The sequence below is a fragment of the Rhincodon typus genome, chromosome 3, assembly GCF_021869965.1.
Source record: "Rhincodon typus isolate 14 chromosome 3, sRhiTyp1.1, whole genome shotgun sequence".
Lineage (NCBI taxonomy): Eukaryota > Metazoa > Chordata > Chondrichthyes > Orectolobiformes > Rhincodontidae > Rhincodon > Rhincodon typus.
The window spans coordinates 97,340,876-97,360,085 of NC_063334.1; the positions used below are offsets into that span (position 1 = coordinate 97,340,876).

Below are 19,210 nucleotides of genomic sequence, written 5' to 3' on the forward strand. Positions count from 1 at the left end.
ATTACAGCAGTGACCACATTTCAAATGCACTTAATTGGTTTTGAGATGGCTTGAATCATGAAACAGGCTATATTCTTTCTCCTTTCCAAACATTATTCCCTCTCATTAGAACATAACATAAATTATTTTTCAATACCACGTAGCAACTTTTTTATAATCCAACTTGTTCTTACTTCTGTTTTGAGTTCTGAGAAAACATTCGACCGGAGACATTTTCAGCTTTACAGATGGTCAGATTGATCTTTTGTGAATTTCCAACACTCTTCTTCTAGCTAATTAATAATGTAACTTTCATGTCCAAGCTGGAGACACGAGATAAAGATAAGCTGACAGAAACTGTAAAGCAATGCTTTACCTGCACTTGCTGTTAATTTTGTCTTCTGTTCAATCCTAAAACGCATTTCTCTGACAGCTTCTTCTGCTGTAACACCAAACACAATCACTTCCTTCTGCTGATGTGACTCTCTTCCATTGGTTTGCAGATAAGGGTCTGTCTGCAGCAATTCACTCTGAGCTGACCGTTGCTGTGACAATACAGGAGGGCTGTCTTCAAAAAGTATTGGTGAAATGTCTCCCAAATCTTCAGTGGATTGCTGAAAACCCTCCACATTCTCTTTTACTGCATCAGTATTTAGAAAAACAATCAGTGTCAGCATATATAGACTTCTAGAATGTCATTTGCCATATCCATTTCCTTGCACATAGTTGATATTACATATAAGTGTGTTGCTCGATTCAAATATCCATAATTACTTAATCATTTAATTTATTCTATATTAAACCTTATCTATCATTTAGTAAATCAGACCAAGCATAAGACTTAGTTGGTTTAACACAAACACTATGTCTGTCAGCATTTGAAACAAGAAAATTTTAATTAATATTTTATGTTCAGTCCCTTGGTCGGAACTTGAAATATTAACCTATATTGTTTGCCTCTGGTGGTCCTGTCAAATATTTCCATTATTTATACATTAATCGAGTTCTCCTAGCAGTTGTCTACCATCTTTCCCCTTGATATATGTCTCTTCCTTCATTTAAAGTCTCCGTATCATTTTCAAGAACACAACCTTATCATAGAATCCCTACAGTGTGGAAACAGGCCCTTCGGCCAAACAAGTCCACACCGACCCTTGGAGCATCCCACCCAGACCCATCCCGTTATAGCCCACCTAATCTACACATCCCTGAACACTACGGGGCAATTTAGCATGGCCAATCCACCTAACCTGCACATCTTTGGACTGTGGGAGGAAACCGGGGCACCCGGAGGAAACCCACTCAGACACAGGGAGAATGTGCAAACTCCACACAGACAGTCACCTGACGGTGGAATTGAACCCAGGTCCCTGCCACTGTGAGGCAGCAGTACTAACCACTGAGCCATCGTGCCACCCATCTTTTATGGTTTCACAACTCTCACCGTTTTGACCACAGTTAAGGCCACCTCTGACCACTTTCTCGTAGTATCCGGCTACTAGATCTATTGGGAAAAAAGGTATCCCTCAATTTACTCACAGTACTTTCAAAACCCCGACTATGTAGGCTTTTTCGTTCTGTTTACAGCAATATTTCTGCATTGACTATTTTATGTAACCACCCCCACTTGATGCTGTGGTCCCCAACAAAACAATTACTCTTTCTAGCCATCCTACTGATACAGCTGTCATCTTCACCCATCTTTCTCCAAGGAATGCAGAATTGAAAGGATTTGTGCTCAACCCACTTAACCATCCACTGTCAGATCTGGTTGGACCACTTGAAACACTACTGGTTTCACCCTCATCTGCTAAAGCTGAGCACTGTTCCAGGATAATTCAATCACCTTGCTCACATCCCGCCAAGCAGGGCAGGCCAAGCAGGAATAGTCACAGCATAATGATATACAGACAGGAAGGGGTTCCAGTGGGAATGCTCAACATTGGCTCAAAATCCCATCATGTCTCAAGGCAGTGAGGCAAGCATGAACAAGAATAACTCCTAGCATAGCAAAATAGAAACAAAAATAGAAGCATAAGTAGACCATTCAGTCCTTCAAGCCTGTTCTGCCATTCAGTACAATCATGGCTGAACGTCCAACTCAGTACCCTGTTCCCACTATCTGATTACCACTAGCACCCTCCCTCAGCTGATTAAATAGTACTCCTCCATGTTGAACATCACTTGGTGGAAGTACAGAAAGCACAAGTGTGACAATGCTGTGGCTTTAACAGGTTATTTTGTCCTTTTCTTCAGAAAGAGAGATTGAACAAGCAGTGTCAAGCTGTCGGTAAAAAAGTAAACAGCTTGTGTGGCCTTGGGTTTTTTTTTTAAGTTGGATCAATAGAGGCAGTCTGGCTGGGTGTAGAAAGCCTGGTCTGTGGGAGCTGGCAAGGTTTTTTTAGTTTCTGATTTTAGAAGTTGCTGTTGTGGGCTTGATGAAATAGAAGCTATCTTTTCCCTCTCTTGGTTACAGCTAGAAACTACAGTTTCTTTTTGTTGCTGGGTTACCTGTGAGACAAATCTATTTTTCTGAACTGCTTTTTTTGCCAAGGGAGTGTTTACGGGAGGTTACTATATTGGAACAGTTAATTAGTAATAGTTACTGTATCTATTATTTGATTAAGTTTTCCAAAAGTATTTCAACAATAGTGTTTTAAATAAACTGTGCTTTGCTTAACGCCGAATAGTTTGACCAGTCACATTGCATCTGGAAGACGGTACATCACATTTGCCTTTAATATAAGGAAAAGTTAGGTCTACGCTACCTTCTTGAAATATTTCAAGGGGTCTGGTCTGGTCCATAACACAAGGGCATGGAATGTACTTTGGGCAAGGAACTTCGATGTGTTAGAAATTGGAGTCCCTTTAACATGGATTTTTTCCAGTATTTCCTACGTAGCATCAGATCTTGTACAACGTTGCTACAGCAGTTATTTGATTTCCCCAAACATAAATAATTTCTAACAAATAAGAGCAAAGTTATTCTGACATAGTGTGTATTGTGCCAGTGCTAATTGGCTGAAAGGGTTCAAACAAGTGATCGACATAGCTAAATCACTAACCCCAGAAACCAGGCTGAAAGGGTTCAAAGAAGTGACTGACACAGCTAAATCACTAATCCCAAAAGCCAGTGTTCAGGGTCAGACAGCAGTCCTTGTCAGATTGCAGAGCTCGTCAGGCAGCGCCTTCTGTGGTTGTGTGGTGCACCAGAAGAGGAGGAGAAGGAAGACCCAGGGAAGAGATCCCTAACACTTGGCTAGAGAGCACGACAGTGCCTTCACAACTTTAATGTGATTTTCACAGTGTGCTAGCTGTCTGTTTATCCTCTAGTATCAGTGAACCATCCTCAATTGCCAAAGGTTGCACTTTTTGTCTAGTTAACTAACGTATCAAACCTGAATTGCTGCTTAAGAGATTTAATAAGCTACCCAAAAATCCCTTATTAATGGTTGACCATAGTCCTTATCAATCTATCTATTGCTGATGCATCCGTCCAGGACAGTATTACTACAATGGACCACCAAATAGTTCTGATAGATGTGAGGTCCTGTCTTCACAGGAAACGTACTTTCCGATATGTTGTGTGGCACCAGATTGCTAAATATTGATAGATTCAAATCAGCTCAAAACTGAGTGTCTATGGTGCTGAGTGACCAGCAGTAGTAGAACCACATTCAACCACAAGCTGTAAATTCATGACATGGAGGTGTCGGTGCTGGACTGGGGTGAACAAAGTCAGAAATCACACGATACCAGGTTATAGTCCAACAGGTTTATTTGACAACACAAGCTTTTGGAGCCTCAGTCATTCTTCAGGTGTCAGTGAGAGAGGTAGTATCAGACACAGAATTTATAAGTCAAAGATCAAAGGTTCACACCATTGATGAGGATGTACTAAACAAACCTAAGATGCTGTTAAATCTTTAATCAGTTAGAAGGTTTTAATTGATTAATATGTATTTGTAAATTTCTTTCAAGTCACGGTGCTGAGAAAACCAAAGGTTTTATCAGTGTAAAGAAGACGTGACATTTTAGGTCAGACAATGCATGTTAGGTGTGAGACCTTGTTTAGAATCTGTTTGTGTTTTAGATTGGAGTCAGACTGGTTGTATTTCTAAAGTAGGATTCATGGCCTGGCATATTCCCTGCTCTACCATTATCTTCAAGCCAAGGGATTAACCCTGGTGCTATGAATAGTAATTAAAGCGTATGCCAGTTGCAGCATCAGTTTCACCAAATTGTAGAAGCTACAACACAAATTGAGTTGTCTGCCAAGAAGTAGAAGCAGAGTGTTATCGTCAGAACTAAGCAGTCCCACAATCAAAGGATCAAAGCTCTACAGCACCGAACTCCATAAAATAACACCAAGCTCCATGATGGGAAAGCTCAGGCAATCGAAGCAAAAGGCAACGTTGAAGAATTTGCAATTATCTTTTGCCAGAAGTACCATCCTCCATGTCCAATGAAAGGTCAACAACCTGAAACGTTAATTCAAATTCCCCCCAACAGATACTTCTGACCTGCTGAATATTTCCCTCAGTTTTTCTTTTAATTTCAGATTTCCAGTACCTGCAGCATTATTACCACTTGAATCACCTTCTCCACGATTGTAGTATGTCCGTTTATGTTCAGGCCAGTTCTGCCTTTGTTGTAAATGCTCTGTTATATCCAGGTAGGCTTCATCAAGACTCATTGCTAGAAAATTGGGGTCATAATCCATAAGTATCTCTTGTACCTAGAGTGGAAAAAAGTTTTGAAAATATTTTAAAGCTTATTGAGATTCTGATTAGGAATGAAACTATACCATAGTTACAATTTATATCACATTTTTCTATCAAAATACAACAAGTGTTTTATACATCGCATTCCATTTGGCAACCAACAGCAAGTTATAAATTAAAGGGGACAGCCTGGGGAATATTGTCATGACAAAAGTATTCCCCTGCATACAAGAAAATTAAGAATCCATTTTGTGCCTCTTAACAGACTATTTCAATTTAATGATTAAGTTTCCTCTTATACCTTTCTAATGGTTTAATCGGGTGCCCTGAGAAGACAGTGGTTGAGCTGTACAAACCCCTTTATAAGGGCAGTCAGCAGCCTTACCTACGTGTTGTTGAAAGGAATGCAGCAGGAGCAGGAGAAACGCAGTACAGACATAGTCAGTCTGATGGGAATGGCTTTCCAGCGTTAATCCTAGTGCTTTATGACTTCAGTTCCAGAAACTCCCTCATAAAATGGCAAGCCTCTGCCTCCAGAAGAAATCGCACTTACTGTTTTTGTCATTCAAAATTAGAAAAACTTGAACTTTCCTATTGTGCAGCTGTTGTGATGCTGACAGAGGATGGAGCCCGCACATAGATAGAGAAATTGTCCAAAGATTGCTGTTAGTTATTTAATTGCCCATCTCAATTAGTTTCTTGCCACTGTTAAGCGTGCCCTTGCCTGGGACAAGTGGTCACAGATGTACCACATGGGCAAATCAGGTGGTCACATTTTCGTGGCTCTAATGACAAAATGGCACTGTCTCTGCCTCTGGGCTAGAAGGCATTTGTTCAATTCCCATCTCTGCTGGTAATGTTCCACAAAACGTCCAAACAGGTTGATTTAAAATATTGAAACATTTTTTGTCAAATTCTGCTGCTCCTACCAGTCCCCAGGCATCCAAGTGCTGGGTAAGATTCCCCTCAATATGCCCACCACCATGTTGGCACAACAAATGCGGAGTTAAGTTCATATGTACTTCAATACAGTGTAGAAAAAAGGTACAGTATAGTGAAATATACTGTAACTCTGGGTAGAAATTATAGAAATGGATTTTGGACTACACTGCACTGTTATACAGAAAGAAGCACACAAAAAGGAGGAAATACCAAACAATATTACAAAAGAATTGGTTCTATAGTCAGTTAGTTGCATTAAATTTCAATATTGGATTACAGCAACAGAACGGAGGACACTGGAATGCCTAGTAACTGGTACAAAATCTTTACCTACATGTAATCCAGAAGAAAAGACACCTCAGTCTATATCAAGTAAGATATTGTATTCTATAAATAGAATTTGAAATGTATTGCTTCTGAGGGATAACATAATAAAAAGATTAATTTTAAAAACTTTAATGAACAGTTAACCACCATAATAAGTCATGAATTCACTCTGGGATGGAGGAGTCTTCCAGACTAAACAGGTCAGGAGGTTTTATAAGTGATGTTCCTGTTGAATTTGTTTATACTTTACAAAGTTCCAAATTATGTAGCTTGTTCCGGTTAATAGTTTATCATCATGGTTCTTGGACACAAGGGTCACACTGCATTACATAAAGTTAGCCTTTACATAAATCCAACTTGTACAGGAATACAGTGACAAGAAGCTAAGATACAATTATAGGTCTTTAGCCATTTCATATTTCAATATCTACTCAAAAACTCTTCAAACACAAAGTAATAGGAGTGGACTGTAAGGAATAGTACTTGCAATACCAAGAAACAAACTTTTACGGACATGGTCATTTAGAAGTTGGAATTACGGCTCTTCTGCATTTTTTTGGGACCTCAAATACTTAGTCAGAAATTAAATATATCACCAGCTGAAAGCTTGGAACTAAAAAACCTTTCCAAAAGGTTCAAAATAAAATGTTATTAGCCAAAATGACTAACAGTACAACTTTGTACCATACAACTATCACAAGTAAGAAGCTAAGCAAAATAAACCATAACTATGAAGTACCAAGTTGTATGAAAGTACCAACTGATATGAAATGAAAGGAAATCAAATTTTGACAGAAAATAATTTTGTTTACACCAAATTCAATTTGTATAAGTTTTTTAAATTTAAAGAACATCCCAAACACTTCAAAAAGGTGAAATGAAAAATGAGCAAAGTGGGAGGTATTAAGAGAAGCCAGTAGGTTGGTCAAAAAGATACACTTGACAGGAGTCTTAAAGAGTGAATGGGTGGTGGAGAGGGAATGGAATTTAAAGAGGGGCCAACATGACTGAAGGTACAGCCACCAATAGTGAAATCAGGAAGGGGAAATGCCCACAAAACTGGAGTCAGAGCAAGGAGATTCCAGGAGTGAAGGATTTATAGTCCTTGATGAGGAGATGAAGTGTAGTTAGGCCATAAAGGGATGAGATTTTCATATGTCATAATCAGATGACGTTTAAAAAAAAAATTTTCCAAACTTTTAAAATTTGGATTTATTCATCTGATCACTGTTAAAGTGACACCGTTTCCACAAAACTATCTAAACTTACTTCCTGACTCATTTACTTGCTAATTTTCTAAGGAAAAACTCAGCTTTCAGACATTTTTAAAAACTTGCATTATCTTCAAAACACACCCCACCTTTATCCTTCACACTGCATGTTCATTCCCATCCTCGCTTTCCTCTCTAAAGTTGTTGCCTTTTCCTGAAAGCTATCATAAATCAGCAAGGACTGGAGTGATTGGTTAGCAGGACCTAATACAAGATAGCAAATGGACAGAGGGATTTTAATTGTGTTGAAGTTTATGAAAGCTGGAGGATGGGAGCAGAACTAGGGAAACATCTTCATAATTGATTTTGAAGCTGACAGAGGTTTGAATGAAGATTCCAGCACAGATAGGCTAATGTAAGGTGAGGAAAGTAAAATTGTCAAGGCGAAAGGAAGAAATCCCTGTGATGGAGACGATAGGCAATCATAGCTCAGCTTAGGGTTGAATAAGTAACGATTAGTGCAAGAATGAGGACTATGAAGTCAGTGGAGTGGTGATGAAGGCCAAAGGTGATTTGCACAAAATGGGAATTATTTAAGGCCAGAACAAAAAAGCAGCAAATTTAATAACAGAGGTAGAGAGAGGGGGAAAAGCTGGATGTTTGACACACATGCAGAAATTAATCCCCTTTCTGCATTAGATATCTGCAAAACAATACTTACAGCAGAGATAACAAGGATGAACACAGCAGGCCAAGCAGCATCAGAGGAGCAGGAAAGCTCACGTTTCGGGACCTTACAGCAGAGGATGAGATTGGAGCTAAAGATGGATTCATAGGCCCTCCCAAGGTGACAGCTTGGGTGGGAAGTAAAATTGTTTCTCAAGGTGACCTGTGCATATTGAGATAATATAATACAGAACCAAATAATGACAGTCCCATTAAGGAGAAAAATGAAGGAGAAAAATGTATGGCAGACTATGTCACAGGCTGTCAAGAGCTCAGGGAGGATGAGGAAAGATGAGGAAGGATAACTCAGAAGTGTTCCAAACGATAATGATATCATTGTGATTTTGGTGCTACATTAGGGGCTGAATATGAGTGGAAAAATGGACTTGAGAGAAAACATGTTCCAGAACTTTGAAGAGTTGTGATGACACAAAAACAGAAAGATCAAGGATAAATTTTATTTCACCCAAACAGAGCAATGATTTTTTTTTTTTTAAAAAGTGAAGGGACAGTGCTTGCTTGTACTTAACAACGTTAGTAAGCATAGGACTCAGAAGTGAGGTCAGGCAGATAATAGCTTTGTGGGAATAGAGTCAAGATGGAAGCAAGCAGAAAACAAACATTTTTAAAAATTTAAAAATATTTACCTGCTTTCTCCATTTCTTTTTAGTCTCTTTCTCCCACAAAATCATAAAGTTGGTCAAAAATTGTAGTACATTTTTCTGGAAATTTGAAATTTAGTCGATGACACTAAACTTGGACGAATTGCAAACTGTGAGGACAGTGTGGAATTCCAAAGAACATTAACAGGTTGGTGAAGTAGGCAGATAGGTGTCAGATAAGGTGCAATGCAAAGTGTGAAGTGATGCAGTTTGGTCAGAAGAACGCAGTTCATGTACATATATCATTGAAGCTAGCAGGAGAGATGGAGACAGCAATGAATACAGCATTCAATATTCTCAGTTTTAATAATGACGGTGTAGAGTACAACAGAAAGAAGGCTATGCTGAACTTGAACAAGACATTTATCAGCTGGAGTATTGTGCATAATTCTGGGCAGCACACCATAGGAAAGATGTGAAAGTATTGTAAAGACTTTAAAGAGATTTACAAGAATGGTTCTAGGACTAAGAAATTTTCGGTATGGGGATACCTTGAAGAGATTAGGACTGTTCTCCTTGGAAAGAAGATGGATAAGAGGAGATCTAATAGAAATTTTCAAAATCGTTTTGAGGCTGGATAGAATAGATAGGGAGAAACTGTTCCCACTCATAAAAAGATCAAGATTGAGCGGACACTGATGTAAAATGATTTGTAAAAGAAACTTATGTGATATGAGAAAAAGCTTTTGCATACAACAATTTGTTCAGGTCTGGAATGCACTACTTGGAAGTGTGCTGGTGGTAAGTTTGGTTAAGCCAATCAACAAGGTAGTGGAGATTATTTAAAAATAAATAACATGCAAGGGTATGGGGAAGAGTTAAGGGAATTGCATTAAGTCATGAAGCTAATTTGGAGAGCTAGTACAAGCATGATATGCTGAATGGCCTCTGTCAGTGCTATAACTTATGTGTGATTTTGTGGCTCTGTGCACTAGCTTTAAATACGATAGTAACAAAAGCAGGTGAAAGGCTCAAAATTCCTCTTCGAGTAAGTCATTTCCTGACTTTCTGGTACCTGCCCGTCATCTACAAGGTGCAGTCAGGAGTGTGATGGACTACTCTCCAAATGCCAGCTCCAATCACGTTCAAGCAGCAAAGCACAATATAAAGCAGCTGCTTAAATAAAAACTGAAAGAACTGCAGATGCTGCAAATCAGGAACAAAAACAGAAGTTGCTGGAAAAGCTCAGCAGGTCTGGAAGCATCTGTGAAGAAAAAAATCAGAGTTAACGTTTCGGGTCCGGTGACCCTTCCTCAGAACTAAAGCAGCTGCTTGCTCGGTACCCATTCACCATCATCCAAATTGCCCACATCCCACATACAGGTATAAATAAATTAATAGCAGCAAGGAGACAAATGTCACAATAATAAGAAATTGAAGGAATCTTTGGGATCAATAAGGCAAGTCCTAAATGAAATTAGTGCAATTAAATGATAAGAAAATAGCATTAGACAAGGGAACAAATCTCAGGAATATTACTAAAAGAAAATAGAAAATATATTTAGCAGAAGACAAAGAAGCAGTAAATAAATCCTGGAACAATGATCGAATACAAGACTTACGTCCTTACTTGCTGCTCGATACTTAGCAAAATTTGTTGGAATGATAATCAAATTTGGACAGAGTTTCTTAGCAATAAATCCAGGCATAGCTGCACGTACTCCATATTTCCGGGCATGATAATTTGATGTTGACTGAAAGAATAAATGTTATTGCATTAGGAAAAACTACTCTCAATGAACTCTACAAAAAACTATATTCAAGAATTAATAATTTTATGGAGTACAATCACAAAAATCTTCAAAAAAATTCATGTGTTCATAATCAGCATGTAATTAGGTTAAATTATACAACACGAGCACCATTGACTTCAATTTACTTCCAAGCATATTTGAAATTTTTAATAATTCATGGGATTGAATTGCTGGTTTGGCCAGCATTTATTGTTCATCCCTAAGCGCACTTGGTGATGGTGATGAATTGGCATCTTGAACTACTAGAGTTCTGCGGTCAAGGTACACTCACAGTGCTGTTAGGGACAGAGTCCAAGATTGTGATTCAATGATAATGAAGAAATGGCGATACAGAGGAAGGTGCAGATACTCCCATCTATCTGCTACCCTTGTCCTTCAAGGTGGTAGAGGTTGTGGATTCGGAAGGTGCTATTGAAGGAGCCTTGGTGTCTTGTTGCAGTGTATCTTGGGGTGGCACAGTGGCGCAGTGGCATGCACTGCTGCCTTACAGTGCCAGGGCCCCGGGTTCGATTCCACCCTCGGGCGATGGTCTGCATGGAGTTTGCACATTCTCCACGTGTCTGCGTGAGTTTCCTCCGGGTGCTCCGGTTTCCTCCCACAGTTCAAAGATGTGCAGGTTAGGTGGATTGGCCATGCTAAATTGCCTGTAGTGTTCAGGGTTATAGGGGGGTGGGTGCTCTGAGGGTCGGTGTGGACTTGTTGGGCTGAAAGGCCTGTTTTCACACTGTAGGGATTCTATGATCTATCTTGTAGATCATATACAGTGCTGTTAATGTGCATCTGTGAATGTGTCTGATTATGTGAATGGCGTTATCTTACATAGTCATTTTTTAGCTCAGGAAAAATACTTTCAACAAACTTGCATTATTCTATGTTTAACATAAGGAAACCCATCTGAGTAAATTCTCCATTGCCTCTAAATACAGTGATACACTTGCAGACAAAGCTTGGCCTCTAAATTCTCAAGTAAAATCCTGTTATGGCGAATCATGTATTGGGAGAAAAGAGGGCTAATTGCACCTCTTCACATCTAACCACAACATATTTATGCGGAAAGTATAAATTAGTATCCTGAATTTTTTTTTGTAGTGAATTTATTTGTTTCGTTTAATTGTTTTATTACAAATCCTGGTATTGAGATGATGGAAGAGAAGATATCACACTTTCAAGTAAGGTATATTACAGAAACTGCGCGCAGCAGCAAAATATATGAATTGATAATGCTCAGTTGACAACACCGGTGTCAAGAAACAATGGAGACAAATCATTTAAGATTTTAAATTCAATTTGCCAAGATTCTACAGCAACTCTGTGGGAAGGGAAGACAGTAAATAGTTCGAGATGACAACTATGAAAAGGTGCAGGTGCCTCCAAGTTGCAGATGTAGCTAGTGAGTTTCATAACAAATTAAGCAACAACAATCCTTACTTTGGAAACCAGACACTCTGAATTCAAAGGTATGAAAAACCTTTGGAAAGAACTTGATACATTAAATTTTACAGCCATGACGGCTTGGAAGTTACCAGCAATGCCTTCTAGACTATTTTTTTCTCAGTGGTGGAAAACCTATTCATTGATTTTTCTGGGCCTCCAAAGGCTACCTGCCTTGGGTAACTCTGCTGGAATACTATTTACAATGGTTCACATAGCAGAAGCTAGGAAAACATGTGATCATACTCCTGACATTTATGCTCGCCCTTGTCTGTTGATTTTGTTCAACCAATTTGAATGTGATGAGAACATGCAATGCAAACCCCATTGTATTTTAATTCAAAATAAACAGTTAACTTCTCATACTCAACAAGATATTGATTCAATTGCACAAACATTTCATATAGATGGCGTAAGTGGAAGTTTTGAATATGGATCCTTCCCATGGCAGCACCAACTCGCAACGCTCAAATTATTTCAAAAATAGCTAATTTGCTGTAAAGCAGTTTGGACCACCACAAAGGCATGAAAGGGCCATATAAATACACATAATTCTGTAGTTTCTATAACCATCGCATTAAATTTTATAAACTGACTTCATGATTCATAAGGCATTAAAATTTCCTATTGCCACTAACATGGAAAATTGCCTTCGGGGATCTGGAAACAGGATAGTATATTCTTGATTTTATATTCCCATTATAGTCTACCATTATATCAGGACTAATTTTTTAGACTCTTGTCATTTATGTGTTAATAATCTCAAATAATCTCTCTAATATATCACAAGACTGGATAAATAAATACTGGCTAAATAATTTAATTGTGCAAACATTAAGTGACCAAATATTTTTAAGCTGAAAGCAGCTTTTTTATATCATCTATAGTACAAAGCCAAAATAAATACAACATGTATATTATTCTTAAAGAATTGTAAACAAACAATCAGAAATTTTGTTTGAAAATGTCACAAACTGCCAAAGACTAAATCTCTTGATCTCAAACAGCTAAGGTAACAAATGCAGAAAGCCCACCCATAAGACTAAGCATGACAAATTGTTGACAAGTCATTATAATGATTTTGGTTCTTGTAGTGGACTAAACTGTCTTATTATTTTCCTTCTCATTCCTGTTGAAATGTCCTTCTCTTTTTAATTTCCTGGACTTGCTCACTCACTGCTGGGACAAAGGGGTTTCAACATCCTCCAGTTCTTGTCCAAATGTTCACATTCATGTGAAAGTCTCGACTGTAATACAACTGCAAGAGACATCACAGCTGATAACAATTTCTGGACACAACCAAACTATACCTGCACACACTGTTTACTCAGACTGGTGAGCAACATTCAGAAACATAATCCTTGATTTTTGCCTCCCTAACCCAGAATGTTTAAGCATTGGTACTGTCCTCTGCTGAAATCAACCATTTCCATGCAGATTGGGCATCAGACTAGGGACCTTCAAACTTTGTCATCAGGACCTATCAAACTGCTTCAGAATAAAAGAAGCATTTTGAAGTAGTCTTTGTTGTAATGTAGAGAAATACAGCAGCTAATTACACACTGTAGGGATTCCACAAACACCAAGAAGAACAACTGTCCATATCATCCATTATATTGGGTTTTCATTCAGGGATATATTTTGGTCAGGACTAGACGAAGTCACCTTACAAAAGTGCCTTGCTTTTAGCCAAGCAGGCAGATGGAACATTACAGGGAGAAAATTCAGAAATCTGAAGTGCAAAGGGACTTGGGAGTCCTAGTCCAGGATTCTCTTAAGGTGAACTTGCAGTTTGAGTCGGTAGTTAGGAAGGCAAATACAATGTTGGTATTTATTTCGAGAGGGCTGGAATATAAAAGCAGGGATGTACTTCTGAAGCTTTATAAAGCTCTGTTCAGACTACATTTAGAGAATTGTGAGCAATTTTGGGTTCCATACCTCAGGAAGGATGTACTGGCCCTGGAGCAGGTCCAGAGGAGGTTCACGAGAACGATCCCAGGAATGAAAGGCTTAATATCTGAGGTATGTTTGAGTACTCTGGGACTATACTCAATGGAATTTAGAAGGATGAGGGGGGAATCTAACTGAAACTTACAGAATATTGAATGGCATGGACACAGTGGACGTTGGGAAGATGTTTCCATTGGCAGGAGAGACTAGGACTCGTGGGCACAGCCTTAGAGTAAAGGGAAGATCCTTTAAAATGTAGAAAGGAGAAATTTCTTCAGCTAGAGAGTGGTAAATCTGTGGAAATCATCACCACAGAAGGTCGTGGAGGCCAGGTCATTGAGTATATTTAAGTCAGAGACAGATAGGTTCTTGACTGTCAAGGTAATCAAGGTTTACATAGAGAACGCGGGAGAATGGGTTTGAGACACTTATCAGCAATAATTAAATGGCAGAGTAGACTCAATGGGCCAAATGGCCCAATTTCTGCTCCTATGTCTTGTGGTCTTATGGTGGTATAGTGGTAATGTCACTGGATTAGTAATCGAGAACTCCTAATATTCTGGGTACAAAGGTTTGAATCCTGCTTGGCAAATAATGAAATTTAAATTCAATTTTTAAAATCTAGAGTTTAAAAAGCTGGCATATTGATAGCTACTGTTGATTATTGTTTAAAAAACAACACCTGGTTCACTCATGTCCTTTAGGGAAGGAAATTCGCCATCCTTACCTGGCCTACAGGTGATTCCAAACCCACAGTAATTGGCTGGACTCCTAACTGCCCTCCGAAATGGCCTATCAAACCACTCAGTTCAACAGGTAATTAGGGATGGGCAATAAATGCTGGCCTTCATCAGTGATACCCACTTCTATGAATGAATTAAAACAAAACATCACAGCCTTTTTTTTTTAAAGAAACCTACTATAAGAAAGGAAATGTTCACAGTATATGAGTAGGGTTATTACAGTGCTCAAAAATTACTTTGATAGAATTTAGCTTTGATAAGATTTGGTGTGACACTCCATTCTGTGATCAAAATTAACAGTGAAATATTCAGAGAATTTTCTTTAAGCCAAGGATTGTTAATAGCATGGAATACAACACCAGAAACAATGAAGAAAGCAGAACACGCTTTTAAGAGAGAAATGGAAAATGTCTGAAAAACAAAGTGTAACGGTATGGCAAAAAGTACAAGGAATCAGACAAAATGGACAGCAGTTTTGAAATGGTTGCATATTACAAAATACTGTAAATTTATAATTATATAACTCCTAAAAATGCAGGGTATGTAAAAGTAATGATGGAACATCTGAATCAGAATGTTGTGGCTTCAACTCCAGAGACATAAGCACAAGAATCTGGTGCTGCATTGTTGAGACACTGTCTTCCAGGTGAGATTTTAAACATGAGTTCACCTGCCCAACAGATTAATGTAATGGATTTCATGTCCTTGGTTGAAGAAGAACAGTTGGATTCTCTCTGAAGCTCTGACCAATATTGATCCACCAACCAGCACCACCAAAAATTTTCTGGTTATCATCACAATTCTGCTTCTGAGACCTTGTTGCACCCAAGTTCACATCTGTATTTCCTATATTACAACAATGGTTATAGAGGTTTACAAAAATCATGAGGGCCACGAATAGGGTGAATAACCAAGGTCTTTTTCCTAGGATGGGGAGTCCAAAACTACAGGGCATAGGTTTAAGGTGAAAGGGCAAAGATTTAAAAAGGACCAGAGGGCCAACTTTTTCATGCAGAGGGTGTGCGTGTATGGAACGAGCTGGCAGTGGAAGTGGTGGAGGCGGGTCCAATTACAACATTTAAAGGGCATGGTTATATGAATAGGAAAGGTTGAGAGAGATATGGGCCAAATGCTGACAAATGGGACAAGGTCAGAATGGGATGTCTAGTCTGTGCAGACCAGTTGGACCGAAGGGTCTGTTTCCATGGTGAATGACTCTATGACTCCACTTCAGATGCAACGTAGAATGTCTCGAGGTTGTGAAAGGCAAAATAAAAACCTAAGCATTGATTCTTTCAATTAGCAGGAAAGGGGTACTTGAAATTCTGCCTCTATTTATTTCAACATTATCGGTGTTTCTGTTGTGTCAAGCAGTAGCTAACTTCCTATCAATAGAATAGTGAAAATAAAATTCTGATCAAACAAGACAAATTACTATTAAGATCATTTTCTGTCAAGCTATGACCTGGACCTTGTTATCTTTTATTTGTACTCTACAAAATCTCATCTTGCCAAAGTACAACAGTAATTTTAATTATACTGCAGGAATACACAGTATTATTGTCAAACAATGCTCTAATATTAACATAATTGTGCAATGGAATTCTTTTTACTAACATACTCAGGATGTAGCCGTATATTAATCAAATTTGTCACAATATTTCCTTCTTCTTCGTAAAAAATACAGGCGCAAAATTGTATTTTGTGCTTGGGAGCACATATTGTGGTTCTTGTAACTGTCATTGCTCAGAACAGCCAAATGTGCTGTAATTTGATTTTGTTTCAGAAAACAGCACAAGTACTACTTTGTCAACTCAATATACTCCAAATACAACTGTTTCAATTTCATGACTGATACATTCATTGCATTAGTTAAAGATGTTTCCAATACTTTTCACTAAGACATAAACTGTGATACTTTTGAGCTCTACTTGCTAATACTTAAAGAAGTTAACTGTTGCAATATGTCCACAAATCTTTCACTTCCAACATTGAAAAATTATATTTTGCAAACAAAATTGTGCAGTTAAAATCCAATACTAGATGTAGAGACTACAGAACAACGTAATGCTTAGCATAACAAAAAACTTCAAGAGATCTTATGAGATTAATGTTATTTTCAAATTACAATCACAATCCATACCAGCATACTCAATGATCCAACAGCCATTGGTTTGTCTTTCAACTCTGGAGCATCTTTCATTTCCACAGCAGCGTAAAAAGCATCCATGTCAATATGTACAATTGTGCGACTAAGATCACGGCTCTTCTCCAGTTCATTTGCAAGTTGCTCCAACTACAGGATCAATAACAAGATCAAACCATTCATTATAAACAAATTAGACAGCGATTCATGCCACGCACAATTATTTTTATCTGTGATCAAACCTGCTTGCAAGGATGAGATTGCTTCTTCCCCTCAAAGAGTTTTGTCACCTTTCTCCTTTAGAGGTCTCTCACATAATGGTAGCATGGCACCATAGACCTCAATGGTGTAGAGTCTAGAAAAAATTGATTGGGTCTCTTTAGAGCAGGGAGAAATAATTATTTTCAATTATGAGGTGATTTGAGAAAGTTTATAAGGAGAAACTGTTCCACTGGCAGGGGGATCTGTAATGTGAGTGGATAGATATCAGCCAATTGTCAGAAGAACTAAGCAGGAGTTGAAGAAAATTCATTTTTTTTCTATGTAGCTACCTTTAAGATCAGGATTGCAATTCCCAAGAGGATGGTGGCAGCAGATTCAATAACTTTCGAATGGAACAGATTTATACTTGAAAATGAAATACTTGCAGCGCTGTGGGAATACAGCAAGGTGGAGCAAATTAGACAGTTCCTTCAAACAGCTAGCAGAGACACGATGAGCCAAATAATGCCCTTTTATGATTCATCATTCTATAAATATCAGATGAGGTAAAGTAACTCAAGACATTAGGCCCACTAGTAGAACACAAATTTCAAATGGATCATCATGATGCAGCCTGCATTTCTTCATGGAATGCTTTGGAAAGGAATCTAAAGGTGGCACCCAAAATGTTCTGCTCACTTCTGGCTAAAATTCATGTTTTCCTGAAGCTGAAATTTTCATATTACCTGTACAAATATGAACAGTTACCAAAATAAATATATTTATTTATTTAACTATTCAACTCACAATTAGCATGTAGGACTTTTTATTTAGTTATGGGACGCAAGTGTCATTAACAAGGCCAGCATTTGTTGTCCAACTCTAATTCCCCACAAGAACGTGGTGTTGAGCTGTCTTCTTGAACCACTGTAGCCACCTGCATCAAAAACACCAGAGCAAGACAGACGCAGATCACAACCAGATAAACGGCAAGGATATTAGGGAGGGATAGAGACAGCAGGAGCCGGATAAGAGCAGGAAAAACCTTGAAGACACTAGAGAGAGAGAGAAAGAGAGAGAAAAAAAAATCAGGACCCAGAGTGGGAGAAGACGTGGTAATTGTGACCACCTTCAATAAAGGTAACAAGATTGACTGCATCAATACCAGACAGGTCTCCCTGCTGCCCGCCACTAGGAAGGTCACTACAAGAATCCTCCTCTATTTACTCTTCCCAAGTACTGAGCAGCACCTTCCAGAATCTGAATGTGCATTCCATCCACCAAGAGGTAGTGTGATCATGATCTTCACAGCAAGACAAATCCAAGAAAATTGTAGAGAGCAGCAGCCAACTTCTACATATGGCTTTCTTTATTTGCACAAAACCCTTCAAATCTGTCAGCCTGGAATGCCCTCTTAAATAATGCTGCCAGCAAAAATTCATTACTATCCTCTGCCTCCTGCATGACAACATACAAGTTATGATCCTCACCAAGAGATCCCAATACCAGTGCAAATTGGGGTCAAACATCTCAACACACGTATGACCCTACCTCTCAGATTCTATTTCATATCCGTGGAGATTCTCAGTGCAGTGGAGCTGATCTACAGAATGAGTGGGAAAACTGTTCAACATGCCTCACACTCAATCCAAAACAATTTGGCAACTTTTGTTATGCCCAAAACTATCAAGCTTTACGCTGAGCCTCTGGACAGCCTGGGAGCCTCCACTCACAGAGGGCTAACATTGACAATGAAAGTCAACATTACTTCCAGTGAGTTGGCTCAGCCTTCCAGCATCTGAGGAAAAAAATATTTGATAACAAACATCTTAAACCCAGCAAAAAGCCCATGGTCTACAGAGCTGCAGACATGTACAATGTACAACTGACACCTTAAATTCCTTGAGTCATAAGATTAGCGATGTCTCCATAAAACCCTGTGCATCTTCACAGAAATGTGTATGTAGAGGTATTGGGCTTAAAAACAGCAGTTATTGTTTAGTATAATACAGGAATTATAATTTCACAATGATTTTGAATGTTTGAAGTTTTTGAGAAGATTTGTAGCTTGGGTTGTGGATGAGGTTGTAGATTTGCTCGCTGAGCCAGTGAGTTTGGTTGCAGACATTTCATCACCCTGCTAGGTAACATCATCAGTGCGCCTCCGGTGAAGCATTGGTGTTCTGTCCCGCTTGTTATTTATATGCCTTGGTTTGCTGGGGTGGTTAGCATTACTTCCGGTTCTGTTTTTCAGAGGTTTGTATATCAGGTCCGGTTCAATGTTTTTGTTGATGGAGTTCCGGTTAGAATGCCAGGCCTCCAGGAATTCCCTGGTATATCTCTGTTTGGCTATTATGCTATTATGGATGTGCTGTCCCAGTTGAATTTGTGTCCTTTTTTGTCTATGTATTGAG

The 19,210-nt window shown here is 38.7% G+C and overlaps 1 protein-coding gene across 4 annotated transcripts in view; it reads right to left on the reverse strand.

The window, feature by feature from the left end:
• Positions 1-19,210, reverse strand: part of polk (polymerase (DNA directed) kappa) — a 71,559-nt gene that overhangs the window by 31,235 nt on the left and 21,114 nt on the right. For all 4 annotated transcript variants that reach the window (XM_048621227.1, XM_048621233.1, XM_048621239.1 and 1 more), the window contains 4 exons: positions 16,593-16,745; positions 10,134-10,265; positions 4,552-4,717; positions 356-619 (listed from right to left, as the gene is read on the reverse strand). In XM_048621227.1, coding sequence (XP_048477184.1) covers positions 356-619; positions 4,552-4,717; positions 10,134-10,265; positions 16,593-16,745 — 715 coding nt within the window. The remainder of the gene's footprint in view (positions 1-355; positions 620-4,551; positions 4,718-10,133; positions 10,266-16,592; positions 16,746-19,210) is intronic.